Source organism: Pleurodeles waltl, chromosome 11, assembly GCF_031143425.1.
Source record: "Pleurodeles waltl isolate 20211129_DDA chromosome 11, aPleWal1.hap1.20221129, whole genome shotgun sequence".
In the NCBI taxonomy this organism is placed as follows: Eukaryota; Metazoa; Chordata; class Amphibia; order Caudata; family Salamandridae; genus Pleurodeles; species Pleurodeles waltl.
The window spans coordinates 803,568,791-803,588,926 of record NC_090450.1 but is presented as its reverse complement, the minus strand read 5'-3'; the positions used below and the strand labels follow the sequence as shown (position 1 = coordinate 803,588,926).

Sequence of the window (20,136 nt, the reverse complement as noted above, 5' to 3'; positions counted from 1 at the left end):
CAAACAGGCAAAGTTCTTCTCTCAATTGCATCAGACAACACCCAGTGTAAGTGAGTGATGTCTACTACACAATGCATGAGTTCAATAAAGTGGCCCGTGCAATGTATATAGAGGGATCTATGGTCTCTTCTTTAATACATAGTAGCTTGTACCACACTCACACCCTATACAGGAAGTATTGGGAGTTTTTCCAAGGGAAGAAGGAGGAGAAGCCATTTAACTCCTTTAACATATCAACAGGATTGGAGCCAGCATCAACAGAGAAGAGGATCACAGTGAAGAAGACAATCCCCCCACAACCCAGACCAGGACATTGCATCGCTTCTCCAGTGATACAGCACCATCGTGAATGGACCCACCAAGGTCAGAGACAGACAAGGCATTTGGAACACAACCCCAGCCCCAAAGACCACCAGACCAAAGCTGGACCCAACTGCCAATGCTAAGGTGAATGCCCTCCTGAAAGCTTCTAGGGTAGAAGCTCAGCAGAAGCCAAAGCTACCCAGAAGCATCACACCGAAAGGACCAGCCCCGCAGGACCAAAAATCCCCAGGACCATGCCCAGAGGAAAAAGAAACAAATCGCACAGCGGTACAAACCACAGTGGAAGAGCCGGCAACTCCACCTGAGGCTGCCGCCACAGTGGGGCCCACCTGCCCGGAGGGAATCCCAGAGGAAGGAGTGCCAGATAAAAACACACCACCACCGGGAACCACAAGGGAGCCAGAATCAACGCCAGCAACTGAGGCCCAGACTCCCGCTAAGGCACCAGTCAAGGCAAAAGGGAAAAAGAAGGGGAAAACAACTCAAGAAGACTGAAGACAGCAGCAGGGACAAGGAGGACAGGGAGAAGTTGTGGAAGCAGGTGAAGTACCAGAGGCTGCGGGATAAATGCAGGAAGGAAAAAGAAGAGAAAGAGGAAAGGCGGCGGGCCACAACCAGGGGGAAACAAGCACCCCCCAAGGAAGCACCACAGACCAGACCCCAGCAGGATGAAGAGATAGAGAACGAAGAAGGAGAAGATCAAAAACCTTCACGACCAGGCAGGAAGAGGCAAAGGCAAAGGCAAAGGAAGGAGGACTCCTACCCCACCTAGAAGAAGAAGAACATAATTTCCCAAGCCAAGCACCAGAACGACGGGTATGTCACCATCAACTTAGACGAAGAGGATGAGGATATTATAGAAGATACTGGAAGCACCCTGGGGGAACAGATCCTAGCCATACAGACAGTACTCCAAGAGCTACTCCAGCAGTTGGCCTTAATCAACATCGCAGGGGCCACAAGTGGAGGAGGCCAGTGGGCAGGAATCCCAGAGACAGCGGCCGAAGTACTCATCATAGAAGCCAAGGAGAGTAAGGAAAAGGAGGACCAACAGACAGCTCAGCACCTCCAATAGAACAGCTCAGGGCCCCCAACCCAAGTAGAGGTTCTACCTTACCCAGACACTGACAGCTAGCGCTGAGACAATGGGTATATAATTGTTCACCCTAAACATCAGGAGCATGAAGCACCAGGTTAGGTGTGTTGGCACATTGTCCTTCCTGGCCACCCAGAACCATGTCTTCTTTCTGCAGGAATGTGGGATTCCGTACGCCCAGACGTACAGCCAGCTTGAATGGCAGTGCACGCACAAGCCACCGTTTTGGTCTGGAGGAAATGACGGCAAATCATCTGGAGTTGCCATTCTGATCAACAGGAGGCATTTCACCACTGACAGGGTTACTGAGCAGGTCAACGTCAGACTGCTGGTTGTGGACGGCTCATGTTCCCGTGAGACCGTTAGGCTCATCAATGTCTATGCCCCCCACTGCCCCCCCAGAGAAGAATGAACAGCTCGAGATGTTCAGGGTGCTCAGGATGCAGCTCATGACCTCCAGGACCATCCTGACAGGTGGTGACTGCACAGTAGAGTTGGATGGACGCACTGGGTCAGAATCTGCAGGGATGGAAGTGACATCCAGGCTGTTTGCGGAGATGCCAGGTGAGGCATCCATGCAGTATGTCATCGGGAGTATGGGGCTAAACACCAGCAATTACTTCTGGCGTAAGCCGGACGGATCCGGGCGTTCACGGATCGACTTCCTTTTCACCTCCCGAATGGTAAAGCCTGTGCAGAGCTCCAAGGTTGCCATCCACATGTCGGACCACAGAGCAGTCAATTTCAAGGGGGAACTTATAGGGAAGTTCCCCGCTGGCCCCGCATCGTGGAAAATGAACTGCTCATTGCTGGAAAACGAGGAGTTAGTGGCGAACCTTAGAGTAGTGTATGTAGAGTGGAGGGACATGAGGGACCTCTTTCACTCCGCCGGCAAGTGGTGGGAATGGGTCAAGGACAAGTTTCGGAGCTTCTTCCAGGATGTAAGCAGAGCTGCTTCATGGGAAAAGAGTGAGTGAGTTCAGGCGACTGCAAAGCAAACTGCAGCGCCTGTTCAAACTCTAGATCAGGGGATGGGACGTGGATGACGAACTGGAGGAAACCCGAATAGGGTTTGCAAAGCACTTCAGGGAGGAAACCAGAAAAATCATCTTCCAGACCAGAACCGAGAACCTCGAGAAGGACAAGAAATGCAACTTGTTCTTCTTCAAGAAACTTCACTTGGCCCACACCTCGCTGCTAGAGCTTGGGGCTCAGAGGGCAACCTCCAGAGAGGGAAGGAGCACGTCATGAGAGTCATTACCAACTTTTATGGTGAGCTTTACTCACCGAAGTCGTCAGAGAGATCCCAGGCGGACAGTTTCCAAAAGGGCATCTCGAAGACACTGAGTCCGGAAGAGAGAGAGGGTCTGAACACGCCCTTCACCCTGGAAGAGTTGTACTTGGCCACCATGACCTCCTAGAGAGGCAAGACCCCCGGAAGTGATGGTCTCCCAGTGGATCTATATGTCAAACTGTGGGACCTGACCGGGCCAGACTTGCTGGACCTCTACGAGGAAATGGTGGGCAAGGACAGTATGCCACAATCCCTGAGTGAAGGCATGATAACGCTTTTGTACAAACAGAAGGGAGAGAAGGGGGACCTCAAGAACTGGAGGCCCATCTATCTCCTCAATGTGGACTACAAAATCCTAGCGAAGGCTATGGCCAACCGCCTAAAGAAAGTAATAGCGAAGATAGTCCACCCTGACCAGACCTGTGGGATACCGGGTCGACAGATAGCGGACAGCCTGGCCCTGGCCACGATCGAGTACATCAAAAGCCGAAAGGTTCATACAGCCTTGGTCAGTCTAGACCAGGAAAAGGCATTTGACCTCGTCTATCATGAGTTCATGGACCGGACACTCAGAGCGCTGGGACTGGGCGACTTCTTCTGTGACGTAGTGACCACAATGTATAGAGACACCTCTAGCACAGCCATGGTCAATGGATGGAAAACCGACCCCTTCCCTGTACTGTCAGGTGTTAGGCGGGGCTCCCAACTCTCACCTCTTCTGTTCATTTGTGTTATAGAGCTCCTCGCCGAACCCATCAGACAGAACAGGGACATAAGAGGAGTGACAGTGCCAGGAAGCAAAGGGAAGGACCGAAGTGAAGTACTCCTTCTACATGAACTCAGTATTCTGAGAGGACGGGCGCTCCATAAAAGAACTAGATAAGACTTGTATCGAGTTTGGGAAGGCATCAGGAGCAAAGATCAACAGCGCCAAGTCAGAAACCCTACTCTTCGGACACTGGACCCCCACCAGAGACCCACTGCCATTCCCCATCAAGCATGACTTCCTGAAGATCCTTGGAGTGTGGTTCGGCGGAGAAGGCGCGGCAGAGAAGTCATAGGAAGAAAGACTGGCGAAGACGAAGCAGAAGCTGGGACTCTGGAGTCTCGGTAAGCTGAGGATCGAAGGGAAGTCTTTGGTCCTATGGAACAAGACCCTGCCAGTGCTCCAGTACGTCGCACAAGTGTGGCCAGTGCAGCCTCAAACAGCCAAGGCCACCACGAGGATGATCTTCTACTTCATCTGGAACTCCAGGATGGATAGAGTGAAGAGAGAGGTGATGTTCAAGACCCATGACAAGGGAAGCAAAGGAGTGCCAGACATCACCACCCTCCTGAGGGGAACTTTCGTAAGCCACTGGGTGAGGAACACCCTGAGGACAGACAATGTAAGCCATGTCGGCTTCCTGAAGGCGTGATTCTTTCTGTTGTTAACATGGAGGAGCCTCGGATGGGCAGAGTGGGAGAGAGCCATCCCCTACAACTGGGAAACTCCATGGCTTTACAAGGAAGTGGAAAGGTTCATAAAGGAGTTTGGTCTGCTGGCTACCGCCCTGACACAGTTGATTCTGAAGATTGTCCAATGCCAGATCCGTGCGAGAGACATCAGCGAACCTATCTGCGCCCTCCCCTCTGCCCCCTGCGGCCCATATCTGGGAAACCATCCCATCCAAGCGCTTGACCAACCACAACAAAGACATTGCGTGGATGGCCATCCAGGGAGGCCTGCCTGTGAGAGCCTTCATGCACGCAAGAGGTCTCAACAGATACAACTCCTGCCCGAGAAGATGCACCGCAGATGAGACGTCCTACCATCTCTTTTGGTAATGCACCTACACCCAATACCTGCTGAAAGCACGGAGCTAGGAGCCTGGATACCAACATCATGCATCACTGCAGACTCGGTAATGTATGGTTTGTTTCCCGGTTCCCACGCACTCTGAGACCTCCAGGGTTGCTGGAGGCTCCTGTGCTGTTTTAAAGAAACCGCCTGGTAGTAAGGAAGAAGGAGACATTGACCCTGGGCTGCCGAAAGATGCTCCACAGCCTCCTGCATGACTATGCAGCACTGGACAGATCAGATGACAACAGCGACAATGAAACCTGAATGGGCCCCCCCATAGGGGGCACTGGTGGGACCACTAACCAGTTGTCTCTTTTTTCTCTTCACTTCAGGACCGGAAAGGCGAATGGGGAGGGGAGGACACAGATGAAGACAGGTGTAGTAAATGTGAAATGATGTAATGTATTGTTTTGACTAACGTGACCTTTTTCCTTAACAGGTAAAAGGTCAAAGGGATAGCTTGTACACATGTTGTCAAGTTTGTTACCTACGACTTATGGTTTAAAAGGAAGTGTGAACGGTGACAATTGTATGTATCTGAACCAAACACGAATTCCTGACAAGGGCGCGGAAAAAAAAAGTAACAAGTGCCAGCAGCACCACTTATAGGCTATTTGCACAGATGAACTTTTGCGCTAGGCTCGGGCTCCTTTATTTTAGTCTATACTGCACTGCTCATAGCCGTTCATGTCTAGACACACCCCTATGGCTTTAGCCAAACTCACCTGTGCTTCAATAAAAGGGCAAAGAAGCACACGGTCAAGAGCCACAATGAGCATGCCATGTATGCCAGGCAAGTGCAAAGAGACACATTTCTGCAGAGCTCAAGCCTGACAGTGGACAGCACAAATCATCACCGGACACTCTTCCTGCATGTGTAGTACAATTCAAGCAAAAGGGGTGCAACAGATATGTAGGGGAAAGCACAAGATACAACAGATGGCTTTTGACTCTGTTATGTAAAGACCTTCCAATTGTACCAAAGAACTCCTCTGACTTAAAAACTAATCTGAAGATGGTGGTCATGTGCTGGGACATACACCCTCATCATAAGTCACACTGCCCTGACTATGGTCGATGTCCAAGCAATTAATGATTATATTTATTACAAGAATGTTCAGCACCTAACACCTAAATGGCGGAACAACGCATAGGATGTGAATTTACAATTTTTTCACACTACTAAACCAGGACACAGATGATAATTGCAGATGCAGCGTAAAAACATTATGCACACTCATGAAAACCATGAAACTAAAAAGAACCTGTAGGAAAGAAGAACATTTCTGTAATTTTAGAAACCCACTGGTATAAAATGAAGAATAGGGTCACAGGCCCAGTGGCCCCATTATTTGGACATTATTTTCATATTTGACGGGGCGGAGGTCAGTGGCGCACAGCACAAAAAAGAAAACTTGCAGCCAGAGCTCCACGGAAAAGAACCTGTCTCCCCAGAGTCCTGGCCCGGGAGTACAGTGCGGAGGCCAGCAGGGAGAGCAGAGTCCTAGGGAGTAGTCCCCACCAGAGATGTGTGTGGCCTGAGGGAGTGCCTAACCTAGTGGGAAGCAAGACTAGGCACTTTGTGAAAATAGTAGACTGCTGGTGCTGAGCTGGTTTGCTGCTACTGCTGGGCCTTAAAGAAAGGGTGGTGTGTGGCTGTGTGGAAGTACAAGTGCAAGGCTGGTGCACTGCAAGCCTGGGTGTGTGCTCGGTCCTCCGTAGCAAGTTTGTGAAGGAGGGGAGTTGGTGAAGGGAAGTCTGCAACACCCGATCTCAAAAGCGCAAAGCGGGGTTGGACCGCCCGACCCTGCTTAGCGCTTCCAAGATAGGGCGCGTTATTGGCCAGGTAGATGGCACTACACCGCACACGATATTCCATGGAGTACAACTCCATGTGCGCCACCCGGCTAAGCACTTTCAGCAAAACAAGAGCCGATGGCTGGCTTACCATACCATGGTGGTTTAGCAGATGGATTGGCAATTTGTTTTGAAAGACACACCCACAAACAAAAAATAAGAGCTCCTGATTAGCTTGGGGTTTGTCCCAGTACAATGGGGACATTTCAGCATTTTCAATTTCTCTGTAGACACGGTCTGCATGGCAGTCCCCAGCATGAAAAAAGCAGACGGAAATGACATTGAAATGTATGCCCTTAAAACGACAGCCACTCCAAAGACATTTTCTCTGCTGGCTCGAAAGGTATTTCTAGCTGTGGCTCTGCCTGCGTAATAAGGGCACACAGGGGCAAGGAGTGGCGAATCTCAAAGTTCATTAATTGTCTAGCCTTTCCTTGCAGAAATCACTTCTACTTCATGATGGAGGACTTAAGTCCCCATGCCTATTCAATCCTTGTCCTCTTCGGAGAAATTACCTATAGGCAGAACGACGGTTATTGCATATACTACGTAATAATGATTTTGCAATACTTGCCAAGCAATGCACAATCTGCTATTTAATTTGCTGGTTGCAACAAAACAGAGGCATATAGCAGCACAAGAAACTTTGTAAAAATTAACTGATCAACTTTCAGTTGTTAATTAATATAGTGCGGTTTGGTACCAGAACATTGCTGTGTGAATATCGTCTGATATATAATATCTTGTCCTCAATATTTTAGACAAAAACACTTCCTTATTAGAGTTAATAATAGGAATTCCACTCCCAATGGAGCTATATTTATGTCACATAATATTTCACTGTGCAATATTGCGTCACACAATCACAAGCATTTTACAAATGTTTTTGCAGTTTGGATTGTAAATCATTAAAAAGTGCTTTCTATTGAAATAACATAAAAAATAACATACAGTACAGCTGTGCAAGACAATTTCTAAATGCAAATAGGCATTTCCAAAGACCATACATTTTGAACACTGACCATACCTTAAATTGGCATGTTTTCAAACAAATGAGATTAAGAGAATAAAAGAAGCACACTCTATTTGCAAGAGTTTGTAAATGTAGGAATATTTTCTACTGAGTGTAATGTCGTATACATTTTAGACAAACTAAATTACTGTGCGAGGAACAAAAGTAACTTTAAAAAACTGTATTCCTGTACTTTTGCAAAAGATAGAAACATGAATTGTCTATGAAGAACTAATGAATAGGATCTATTGCAAAGGGGAGTAGGAGGGCATACCTAGCTTTGGCGGCAAGATGGGAGAAGGGTATCCTCCGGAGCAGCAGCATCATATGCATGGTATCTTTGCGAGGGCACTGTGTGCTGAGCAGAAGTTCCTGGTTGGTTGGTGGAGCTGAAGGTGATGGTTCAGGTAGGTGGGGCCTTGGTTATGGAGGGCTTTGTAGGCATGATCAGGAGCTTGAGGTGGCATCTCTTCTGGATCAGGAGCCAATTGAGGTCCTTCAGGTGCTGGGTGATGTGGGTTCTCCTGGGTAGGTTGAGAATCAGTATGACAGCTGCATTCTGGATTGTCTGGAGTCTTTGCAGGAATTCAGTGGTGGTGCCTGCGTATAGTGTGTTGCCTTAGTTCAGTCGGCCGGTGATGAGGGCCTGGATCACTGCCTTCTCGTGCTAATGGGGAGCCACTTATAGATCTGCAGAGTGTGTGGAAGCAGGCTGAGGAAACAGCATTGACCTGGCTTTTCATGAAGAGTTCATTGTTGAGAATGATGCCGAGGTTGCAGGCATGATCTTTCATTGTGGAGGAGGGCTGAGTGCCTGCTAAAGATCAGAACCTCTGCTTTATCCGTGTTGAACTTCAGGCAGTTGTCCTTCATCCAGGTAGGTATATTCTTCAAACAGTTATGGAAGATGGCCTTTGCCTTGGCGGGTTCTGTTGAGAGCGAGAGGATGAGCTGCGTGTCGTCAGCGTAGGAGATGATGTTGATGTTGTGCGATCTCACAATGTCTGCGAGGGGAGTCATGTTGATGTTGAAAAGTGTTGATATTAGGGAGGAGCATTGGGGGATGCTGCAGATGGTGTGCTTGACCTGTGAGGTGAAGGGGGGAGGCAGACTCTCTGGGTGCGTCCTGTGAGGAAGGATGACATTAATTTGAGCGCATCATCTGTGATCCCAATCTGGCATAGTCAGTTGATAAGTGTGTGGTGGAAAACGGTGTCAAAGGTGGTGGAGAAGTTGAGCAGAACCACAGCGGTTGCTTCTCCTCTGTCGAGCAGGGCACGGATATCATCTGTTGTGGCGATCAGAGCTGTCTTCCTGCAGTGATTGGCTCTGAAGCCTGATTGGGCTGGGGTCTAGCAAGTTCTTTCTCTCCAGTTGCTCGGTGAGTTGGAGGTTGATGGTCTTCTCCAGGACTTTGGCTGGTAATGGGAGCAGAGAGATCAGGCGGTAATTCTGGAGCTCGTCTGGGGCTTGCATCCCAGAATGTTATAATGTCAAAATAGCTTTAATATGATGCCACAGAATCTGTCTTGTCTCACAAAATGTTGCATCATTAACATTTTCTTTGCTACATAATTAAGTCAACTCTTCCTAATAATTTGATCTTCCACTGCTGCATTATTACAATAGCCCTGCCTGTAATTAGCAGTGCAGTTTGCATGCTCATTCCATGATTGGCTTCTTTGGTATTAGCCTATGTATTAAGCATTGCAAATCATTACTCTGCATATGTCGCATAAAAATGTATATCACATTTAGGGTTGCCATACAGCTCCATATGCACCAAATAATAGGTATCCGGCATGGGCATTCCCTTTTCAAATCATTGTTTCCCAGATACCTAGTCCAAATAAAGCAAACAACAATGCACAGACTTATTAAATGACACCCAAGGCTGGAAACATGGTGTTTAGCTCATACGTGTATAGTGGTTGCCATCCTTTGAATGCAGTAAATACACAAATATGAAATTTCTAAACAAATCATGCATTTAGCAAAACCCTGCGAAACTAAGTGACAAGCTTGTTCTAATTTACAGGAGGTACATGCTTTGAATAGTACACGTTTGGAAAAGTTAACGGAGCATCCGGTGAATGATGTCACATTTGGTCTCAAACCCAAGCAAATATTATTGAACAAAGGAACATTTTGAAATGCCTATTGTTGGTGCCTGTCAGAGCTTTCTAAGTCAAGACTACCAGATAGCAAAAGCTGTCTGGTTACAAACAACGAATTGTGTGCTTACCAAGAATTTAGAGGGGCAAACATCCTGCCCATTGTTTACCATTGGGCAGCTTTATATCCACTCTAATTTGTCTTCTTATTAGTGAGTGGTGTTCCTTGTCCCAGCTTTTCCATCTTGCTTTTGCCCTCCCTAGAGGATAGCCTCTTTACCATCTCTCTAATTGGTTGGCTTCTCTCCTATCTTTGGCCACTTTTAGGGAACTACCGTTTTCTTTTTATTCAAACACTCCATGAGAGCACGTGTTTTCCAGTGCTCTCATTGATGTACTTTTCCCTTGCCAAACGCTTGCCTACTGCCCTCCAAACTGCTGTCTCCTTCGAGTTGCAAGCTTTCGCTTATGTGGTTTTCCACCTATCAGTCTCCCTGCACTTCGCTCCGGCATCTCCTCTCTAGCTCCTGTGTTGCTCTCTTTCATGTGCTGCTTTTCCCTCCTCATTGCTTCCCCCACCCATTACTCCAATGCCTTCAGCACCCACCATTTTACTTTTTTGCAGAGGACTATGAAGTAAATTGCTACTGGCTCCAAAAGTACCTTAACGCTACTTCTTTTTATTTTATTAAATGTAGTAATCCATGTCAGATCAGAAATAAAAAAAAAAAACTTGCCTGTGTTATTTTGTAGGCGTGAATGCATAATAAAGCATATGCACGCCTACAAAACGAAGAAGTGAAATTGTATGCATTTTTCTTTGTGAAATCATACCAACATTTCATAAGATTATGCTTTTGTAGCAAAACGAGATGTACCAGTGTCTTGCATCACTTTTTTTAGGGGCAACCGCAAAGCCCATGTTATGTCAGTCACTTTCATTGGTTTGTGGGCTTGCCTTTTAAAATCCGCTTGTTTTCATTGGTGAAAGGCATGCATACGTCATGCCTTTTCTGGTGTTTAGCCCTCCTCGAGAGCCCCGGTAAACTACTGGAAACATACAAGGCTTCAAGTTATCCTTATGGTTTCTGGACTACTTTTTCCTCTTTATTTCGCAGCGCGATCACACTTTTTTTTTTTTTTCCATTTAATGTGGTAAGAAAAGTCGGGTTAGGAGATTGCAACGCTAATAGCTCTAACTCAATGTAATGCGAGACCCGTTGCATTGCAAATGCTTGTTTTTTTAAACTGACCGAGCAGAGCACTTAAAAATTCTTACGACATACCAGCAAGAGACTGATTTTAACAGAAAATGTCTGTCGGTTTTTGTGTAAATCAGCCTCACGCTGGCTAGACTTTTTAACACAAGATGCGAGATCAGGTAAAAAAAATATATATATGAAATCACACAATGTGCAATTTCAGGAAATTTCCCAAATTTTGCCTGCGTAATTAAAATTTCCCCCAGGCCTAATTTTAATTAGCATATATTGGAATAAAGTAAACAAAGAAAAAGAAGACAAGTAGATGTTTAATACATACATAGCCTAAATGATTGTGAGAAGTTACGATGTTCCAATAAAAACCAAGCGTTGGTAGAACGTGCCCATGATATGAGAGATATGACGAGCATGGGTCCATCTTTACGTATTGGAGAGACACCAGTAATCCGAGGGAATAAACAAAACAAAAATTAACGACTACACAAACTGTAGCGAAGCGAAATTAAGGTATCAATAAATGAACATAAAACACATTTGATCAAACCCTATTGGTGAGTTCAGAGATCCTCTGTTTTTGTGGTTATTTATCCCCTTATACGGGTCTATCAATGCACTGCCTCACAGATGGAACAAAGCTTTCCTCTGGAGCAATTATAAAATGTAGTGGTTCTTAGCCTAAGGTCCACAGCCCCCTATTGGTCTGCGGCACCTACTCACTGGGTATACAACTGTTAAGAAAATTAAATAATATTAGCAGATTCATAAAGAATATAAGTGGGGGCCACTGGTCAGAAGATTAAGAACCGATGATTCAATGTTTTAGACTGCTGAAGGGCTATTTCTACAATCTGGCTGGATGCAGAGCTCTCTAAGGCAGAAACCCACTAAGGCATGGGCACAGTGTTGTCAAGTGTTGCACATTAAATAAGATGCTGGCATGACACCCATGTACAATGAAGAGGACTATGATACACTTAGAGATAGTGATGAAGCAGGCATGGACCATGCACCACAGTCAGAGGAAGAAGATGTGACTGTGATCAAGTTTCCATGGTCCGCTATAATTGCTGATGTGCCAAACTTTACGGGTGAAAGTCCTGAGCCTCCTCTCACATCGTTCTGCTTTTTCCTCACTGTAAAGCTCCTTTTTACAATAGGAACTACTAGGGCTCTAGGTCTAATGTGCACCTGGTAGGCTTAGAGCATGCCTGGTTGGGGAGGATCCAAATGTGCCTCGTTTCATTCACAAAAAGTAGTATCCCTGGCATGCTACAAGTGACTGTACAGTTGGTGAGAAAGTGAATTAATGGCTTTCTTTACCAGGGATAGCGTTATGCCTGAACTATTAGCAAGAGCTGCTACTGAAGTACCAATCGTATTGCGCATCTGTTTAATAGGGCACCGGGGCAAACATTCAATCCTGAGTTACGTTTCTGCTTTACTCAGGCTCTTGCATCATTAATTGATACCGATAGACAATAGAATTCTGCCAGGATTGCCCACTTGAAGGTTTTTTACCTTGATTATTCGCTAGAGGTGGCAGCTTAGCTTCTCTGCAGAGTCCATGGCTAGTGAACCATTGCCGAATCTGAAGAAGGAGAAGTGTTTAAGGCTATTACACAGCTCCTGGGAAGGCACAACATGAGCGTTAGTAACTTGGAGTTTTACATACTCTGAAGATCTCTCTAGTAAGGTTGATGAAATTGTCTATCCTGCAAGGGAAAGGGGTATTTTGTGTGTCTGGTAAACATTTCTTCTGTTGCAGTTGAATAGCTAAATTATCCTTCTCTGTGTACTGAGATGGCCATATTCACTCATATTTACGAAGAAGGTATTTCTCTTACGGAAGCTTGGGTGTAAGCCAATAATTAGGTATCCGACCGGTGGAAGGTTTTTTTCGCAGTAGTTTAACATATATAAAATGTCACCAAGCCACTGATTAAGACTGGAGAAGCACATTAGTATCTACAGTAGATTACAGCATCAGGGTGATACGGTTAAATTCCAAACCAAAGCTGGTTAGATGCATTTGTTTATTTGGAGGTTTTTGTAAACCACGACCCAGGCCTCCAGGGCGCAAGGTGTTGTACAAGATGAAAGACTGTCAAATGGGGGAAACCGACAAAAGCTAAACATAGTTTAGACCTAGTCAACACTGCGAAATGGCAGTAAAGTAAACATCAATAATCAGGGAAGATATGAGGACAAACCCAGAAAGTTCACACTCGGAAAAAGGAGCCAGTTCTTTACCCAAATTGGGAGGTTGATTTGCAGAAGCAAAAAAATTGAAGCAAGGAAAGCCACGATGACCGTTCAGCAGAAGTATATGGTTGGTCAGAGAGCAGAAATAACGCCACTGTGAGTCGTAGTATCTGCTTTACACACTAGCGGTGATCTCAGTATTCCTCCCACAACTGTAAGTGTCATCCATTACACTAGGGTGGGCCGGCCCTTTTGGTATTAAGGATGCATCATAGGAAAAGCGTGACAGGAGGCAACAACAAATTGATGCGACGGTAATAAAACAGATGTTTTTTTTTTCAAAATACATATGTTTAATTAAAAAAAGCTTCCCACACCATTGTTAACTCCAGCACAGTACACAAGACATACTTGACAGGAGAATCAACTTCCCCCTCGATAAACCGATCCCACCCTACATACACTAGGCAAGGACACAATCCTGCCTTTCCTCTAACACAAACACACCTTAACAGCACTCCCCAACTGCACAATCATAACCTCATCACACCCAAAACGCACTACCCAGAAGCATATTTGCTCGCTCAAACATGCTCTATATGAACCCTCTAGCCGCACAATATGTACAGCATTTGAACTAGAATTTTATAAGTACCAAGGACAGTGGCTGTAGTCGCACAGGTCGACAGCCTATTGGAGGGGGGCATTTACGAAGAATGGTATATGTTTGTACCCGTTACAATAGAGGGTACAGTGGTGTTCCTGACACAGAATCAAACATTTGCAATAATGTAATTTTCTGTTGCTCAAGAAATCTGGTCAGTGTTGTTGGTGACTTGCTAATAGTGCAATTGGATTTGCAGATTTGTCTACAGATGGTTAAGTTTGGCATTGTCCTGTGATGTGTGGAGTAACAAAGGTCACTTTTCTGATATCTGACCTTCTCCAAGTTCTTCTCCACCTATTTGACCCCACCTATTTGACCTCCATCTTGCACCTGGTGGGAGGAAGAACCTCACTGCACAGCCATGTGGCCTCCACCTGGTCATGAGAAGTGCAGAGTATTATATTGTTAAACTATGGTGTAGAAAAGTCACGATCTTAATGTAGGCTATGGCTGAGCTCCGACCAGGCCAAAACAACCAAATCCCCAAAAGCAGACTGGTTACTGTGAGGAATCCATGGGTAACCCTTGCTGGCTCGGTACAAGCAGCAAGATCTTCCTCAGAGAAAATGGATGGGTTACATGTACAACAGTTAACCAAAACAGCAAAGAAGTTAAGAAATTAAGAATTAGGGGCTTAAAACCAAAATAATTAAAAATATACATTTAATGAGTAATTTGCAGTGGAAAAGAAATAATTTGGAAAGAAGGATCCAAAAATGTAGCAAAATTCATTGAAATTACTTATTGGTATAGACACTCAAAGTTATCAGGTTTTCAGAAACGTATGGCTGCGTTGTAATCAGAAAGGGGTGCCAGAGAGTAGTAAACCTAACAGAAAAGGAGCAACCACCTGTTTTTGGCAGCGACATGGCAGGATGACCCAAAGGCTAAGGAATAAGGCACTTCTTCCAAAAAGAGGAGCTGAGTTGAGCCTTTACCTGTGGACCAGGCATTGCAAATCCTGGCTGCAAAAGATAGTCAAGCAAGTGCCTCAGTAGAGTAGTATCTTGGCAAAGTCTAGGACACAAATCTTGCTGCAACTCTAGACAAAACCCAGGCACAATTCTTGTTGCGTGTTCTGGAAACTTTATAATGCTTGAGTAGTCCTTTCATGGATCTCAAGTACAGAGTTGTTAATAGCTCCAAAGATGTCTATGTCCCACTGCCTTCTGTTTTTATTAGAAGTTTGAACATATTTTCTTAAGTTGCAATACGTGAAGAAATATACAAATACGCCCAGAATAATTTTGGCACAGAACCGTAGATTGGAATCAAACTTCAAACATGAGGTCTTGATAGTTTTAACTAGCAAAGTACAAGTACCCATTTCAGAAGACCGGAATGTCAATGTCTAAAAATCTTAGTTATAGCACCCTATCATAATTTTAGTCTTTGAGGCATTTAATTTAAGCCAGTCTGAGCCTATCGACTCTCAAACATTCTTCAGGCATACTGGGAAAGAGACGCCAACTGGGTGTTGTCCGGTGCAAGAAAGTGAAATTTATGGGAGTAGACTCGCCGGGCCGGAGGCTCAGGGTAAATACTGAACACATATAGTGTCTCTACAGCGCTCCCTGGGATCCTAAAATGAGTTTTTGAACTCATGATACATAAAACAACAAAAAAAACAATGCAAAGGCTAGTGTAATGTCTCTTAGACAAAAACTATCAAATAACAAAAGTTTAAGATGAATGGGCAGAGTATCGAGCTAAGTGTTGCAATTTATAAATAATAATATCATCATCTTTCTTCGAACAATCTATTTAATGCTTCCAAGAAAAGACCATTGGAATGCCCCGTACTATAAAGACAAGGTCATTGATGGTGATGCTTTGGATACAATAGTATGGTTTGGTCATTTAAACCAGTAGTCCTTTGTTATATAGCAATTATGTCTGAGGACTGGCCACAGCTGAAAATATATCAAGTAGGATGTACCAGGAGGCATGCGCTTCCTGCTCTGAAAAAAGGTATTGAAGGTCCTCAAAGATGTCCCAGATGCTACGGTGATACCAATTAATGCCTAACCAGAAGATATGCACCTGATGCTCTGTAAACAAGTTTTAAAGGTGAACGGTGGTATCCCAGATGCAATGGTAACACCAACTACTACATGGAATAGGAAGACAAGCTACATTGTTATAGACGCATCTGGATGAAAGCAAAAACAAGACTCTTCAGGTTTAATCTATGCAAAGTAGGCAAAACTGGGCAAGAAAGATCCTGGTCCTTGAAAAGGAATGCCACATACCAGAGACAGACACTGAACAGAGAGACTAACAGCAGTTTGATGCTGTAAAAAGCTTACTAAAGCTGTGCAGTCTACTAAAAAAAACATATGCTGCTCAGATATAAAAGAAAGCAGAACTGCTATTATAGGAAATTAAGCAAGAAGATCAACCCCTTCACCATGATAAATCACAGAACCAAAGCCCTTTAGCTCCAACACATTTCCTCTGAGACAGATTGAGTAAAATCATTGGATACATCAGGCCAAGGATCCTAATTCTACTGTGATTAGACCAAGGACAGAATGCAACAACAGCAGAAGATCTATCAGGCAGTGATCGAAAGACTTGTATAACTGTGACAGTGCTTGCCAACCTGTATGCCTGTGAAATATTATTGAACAGCAAGAGAGAACCACAGACAGGCAAGCTATTGGAGTAAATCCCTTTGATACATCAGGCCAAGGATCCTAATTCAACCAGGATTACACCCAGGTCTGACTGCAAAGATAGCAGATGACAGTGGTGCTGGAACAATTTTCAGAGTGAGGGCGATGCCATCAATGTTACTTCACTGAAGTCATAGGGATTGTGAAAAATCCAAAAACCACAAACATAATGTGCAGCAGATGAACCAAGCCTATTGAACAGTAGAGTGTTATGGGTGTAGTATGTAGGCAGGACTGCATTCTGAAGCACCCTGTTTCTATTTAAATTTTGTTGTATGTTAAAAAAATGGCGTTCTTCAGCCCCATCCTTTACCAATTCCTGTACCCCAGCAAGATTGTCATATAGTTCACTTTACAAATGGCTATCAATTTGCAGTCAAAGAAACAAATGTATACACCAATCTTCTTGTTCTAAAATGAGGAGCAATTTGACAGAATAGTACCATGACATTTGACCTCTGTCTTTGAAAGCACAGCAAATGAGACAAGATAGAAGCTCCCCCTGATTGGTGATTTGCCTTCTGAACATAAGTATGAATATTTTGGAGGTGCTGCTGCACTCTCAGCACCCCTACTTCCAGCGCCTATGGCAGACAATCTGCGGAGCATTGTGTGAAAGACATGTGACAGATTGTGACAATGCTTTCCAACCTGTAGGTCGTGCCTGTGAAATATTATTGGACAGCAAGAGAGAAAGAGACGGAAAAAGATATCGAGCAACAAAAAAAGGGAATACGTCTTGTTCTCATAAACCTCAAAAAATTACCCCTGATAGAGTTCTACAATTTTTCTTGATTTAGTTTTCTTGAATTAGTTTATTACTCATAATAAACTTTAATGTAGCACTTTCAATGCACCTATCTCCTGTTTCCCTGGAAAATCTAAGAATCTCAAATAGGGGCTTATGGGGCAGGTTGCCAAGTGGCTGGTTTAGCAGATGCAATGCCTCTGCCGACCTACCAGCAGACAACTCGCCATATTTTAAGATCACCACCCATACAGTTTGGATTTTCCCTTAAAGAGCTTGCGGTTGCACCATTATGATGGAAGCACTTGTGGTTACATTTGACAAAGTCAGCTAACCTGCCATGCCCCAGCGATATGGCAGATTTGCATTTTTCTAAGAAAATTTAGAGTCAGTTTCACTGAATAGCTGAGATTTTTCTATACTTCATATGAGACACTGATCCTTTTTTCCTGCCAGGGAAGGACCTGTTGTGCATGGCAGTCTCTGTACAAAAATCACTACATACATAGCATGGGCAGATCCATCCTAGAAGGGGCAGACTTTCCAGCACCTTGTCAGCAAGTGGACCAGCACCAGTTGTAGTGTTTTCAACTACGGAGCTGGCATCGTTTACACCGTATGAAATTCAGGGGTTCCCACAACTCAAATGCTGCGAGGGGTATAGTTGAGTGAACAGAGCAACTGCAACCTTCACGAGGATGCACCATTATCTCCTAACTCTGCACTGCTTGCAGATTTATTTACAAAGAAGATACCTTAGAACATTTTGTGCCAACAAAAATTTAGCAGGATGACATTTTTGAACAATGTTTCATTTGCGGCTGCACTAAATTTGTATTTTTATTTTATTGTTGTTTTCCTTGAAACGGTCTGTTGATTATTGTTTTTTTTTTTAAACCATGCGATCTTTAGTGCTCTTTGTACAGCACCTGTCCATCTGTATGTGCCATTTAGATTTGCTGATGTCAACTTTGCTGAGAGAAGGAGAGATAACTGGAAAGAAGAGGGCGAAGAGGCATGAATTGTAAATAAGCTTGAGAAGAAAGTGCTTACAACCCTACCTGGCTTCCAGCACATGGCAGTGCAGGGTTCGCCTGTTCTGGTTCTCCACCACGTGTATCTCAAGATGAATCTCCCCTTGCACCTCCTCATCTGGGTCCACGTGGGTCAAGTTAATCCAGCTGTCAATACCTGAGAAGAAAGAGACCATCAGTGCACATCACAGAAGAAATTGACTAGGCCCAGGACTTGGTGGCCAGTGCCAAGTAGGACCCATGGAAGTCTGATCTAATACAACTCTAGACCAGCACACACATATAACATGCTCCCTCTACAGCCCATCCCTAGTGTAGTTGAAATGATTTCTCCACAACAGCGGGCGTTCCTTAATAAATTGAATTTATAAATGAAGAGTTCATGGCAAAGCATACAGATAGTAAAAGGGGCACAGAGCTCTGAGGCTTTCCAACTGTCACCTTGGAACATGGAACACTGTGACATCACTCTCATGATGTCACGATATTCCATGTTCTCAGTACATCACAATCAAAACATTATTTCCCCCTTTTCCCCTTTTTGAAAAAAAACAGAATTAAAACAATACACTACTACTACATAACTTTAATACCGCTAACTTACAGTGACACAAAATGCACATCGTAATGTGTGTTATATGAATATCACTAATACGTGATAAAATATTGTAATTTCTTTGGTTTGTGACAAATTCTAGTACTCGTTCTACTTCTGTGATAACCACTAACCGGTTTACTTATTCTACTGAATTGAATATCCTTAACCTTTTTTTTTACAGCAGGATCCAAAGCTATGCGTGAAGTGCTCCACCAACTCCCATCAGATAACATCACCGCATTTTTACGTACCTCACGTATCTGTTGAGACTCTTTGAATTTAGATAGCCCTTTTTTAACTAATACTGGGTTTTTCACTCTTACCCAATCACCCACTTGCAACTCCCTAATCCTGTTATTTTTGTCTGATCTCCGTAGACCACACAAATTAGCATTATGTTTTGCTACTTGCCAGACCTCTTTCAAATTACTACCCTCATGGAATAACTTGACCATCCAAAAAGGAAATATTTCCGTAGAAGCCAATCTCCCTCTCATTAGTTCGAAAGGAGTTTTTCCGTGGCTACGTGAGGTGTAGTGCGATAAGACCACACTAGTTCCTTTATAGCTTGGTCTACTGATGAATGATTTCTGTAAGAAGCCTGAATGCAGTCTACTGAAACACGATTGAATCTCTCTACCATGCCATTGCTTTGTGGATGATAAAGAGGTGTTCTTATGTGCTTGACTCCACACCTACTCAAGAATTGAAGCATATCTGACGACACAAATTGAACCCCATTGTCAGTTAGAATTTGCTTCGGGAAACCTTCACGACTAAAGATTTTCTTTAAACAGTTAATTACAAGGCGAGTTGTGGGAAACCTTACTGGTTTAACTTCTACCCATCTGGATAGATGGTCAACTATGACCACAAAATATCTCACTGGAGTTTTGTGATCTTGTGAAAAATTTGTATCGATGTACCACAATGTTCTTTGTTTTGATAAAATATTTATCTAATTGGGCAATGGCCATTTCAAATTCATCCAGCTCCTCTTCTTCAGCCAATTCATAAGCCGGAAGATGATCAAAAATGTTCTGGCCTTCAACACCTAGATGATAATACAATAAACTTTTTTTTATTTCTGGTCTAAATTTGTGGCCATCTATGGCCCCAAAATATGCCTTGAACGAGCGTAGCCACAACTTCCATTCAAGAGGTGGATCACCAGGATCTTGTAGAAAATGTGCTGGAGGTACTACGTTTTGCATATTATTATTTTTTTTTTTTTAAATAAATAAATAAATAGAGAAAGAGAGAGAAAAAAAAAAAAAAATTGTACTCTGTATTACTTCTTATTATTTTTTTTTTAAATGTTCAAGCAAAACACCAATTAAAAGATGCTTGAAAAAGAAACCAAAAAGATGAGCTTCATATATGAGTCCATCTTCTATGTCCACGGTAAAGTTCAGGGCTGGATACCTCTTCGATGTTTACAGCCAA

At 44.1% G+C, this 20,136-nt stretch overlaps 1 protein-coding gene across 2 annotated transcripts in view; it reads right to left on the bottom strand.

Moving 5' to 3' along the window:
* Positions 1 to 20,136, bottom strand: part of RASAL1 (RAS protein activator like 1) — a 658,663-nt gene that overhangs the window by 408,783 nt on the left and 229,744 nt on the right. For both annotated transcript variants that reach the window (XM_069214557.1, XM_069214558.1), the window contains exon 5: positions 18,120 to 18,249. In XM_069214557.1, the coding sequence (XP_069070658.1) occupies positions 18,120 to 18,249 (130 nt within the window). The remainder of the gene's footprint in view (positions 1 to 18,119; positions 18,250 to 20,136) is intronic.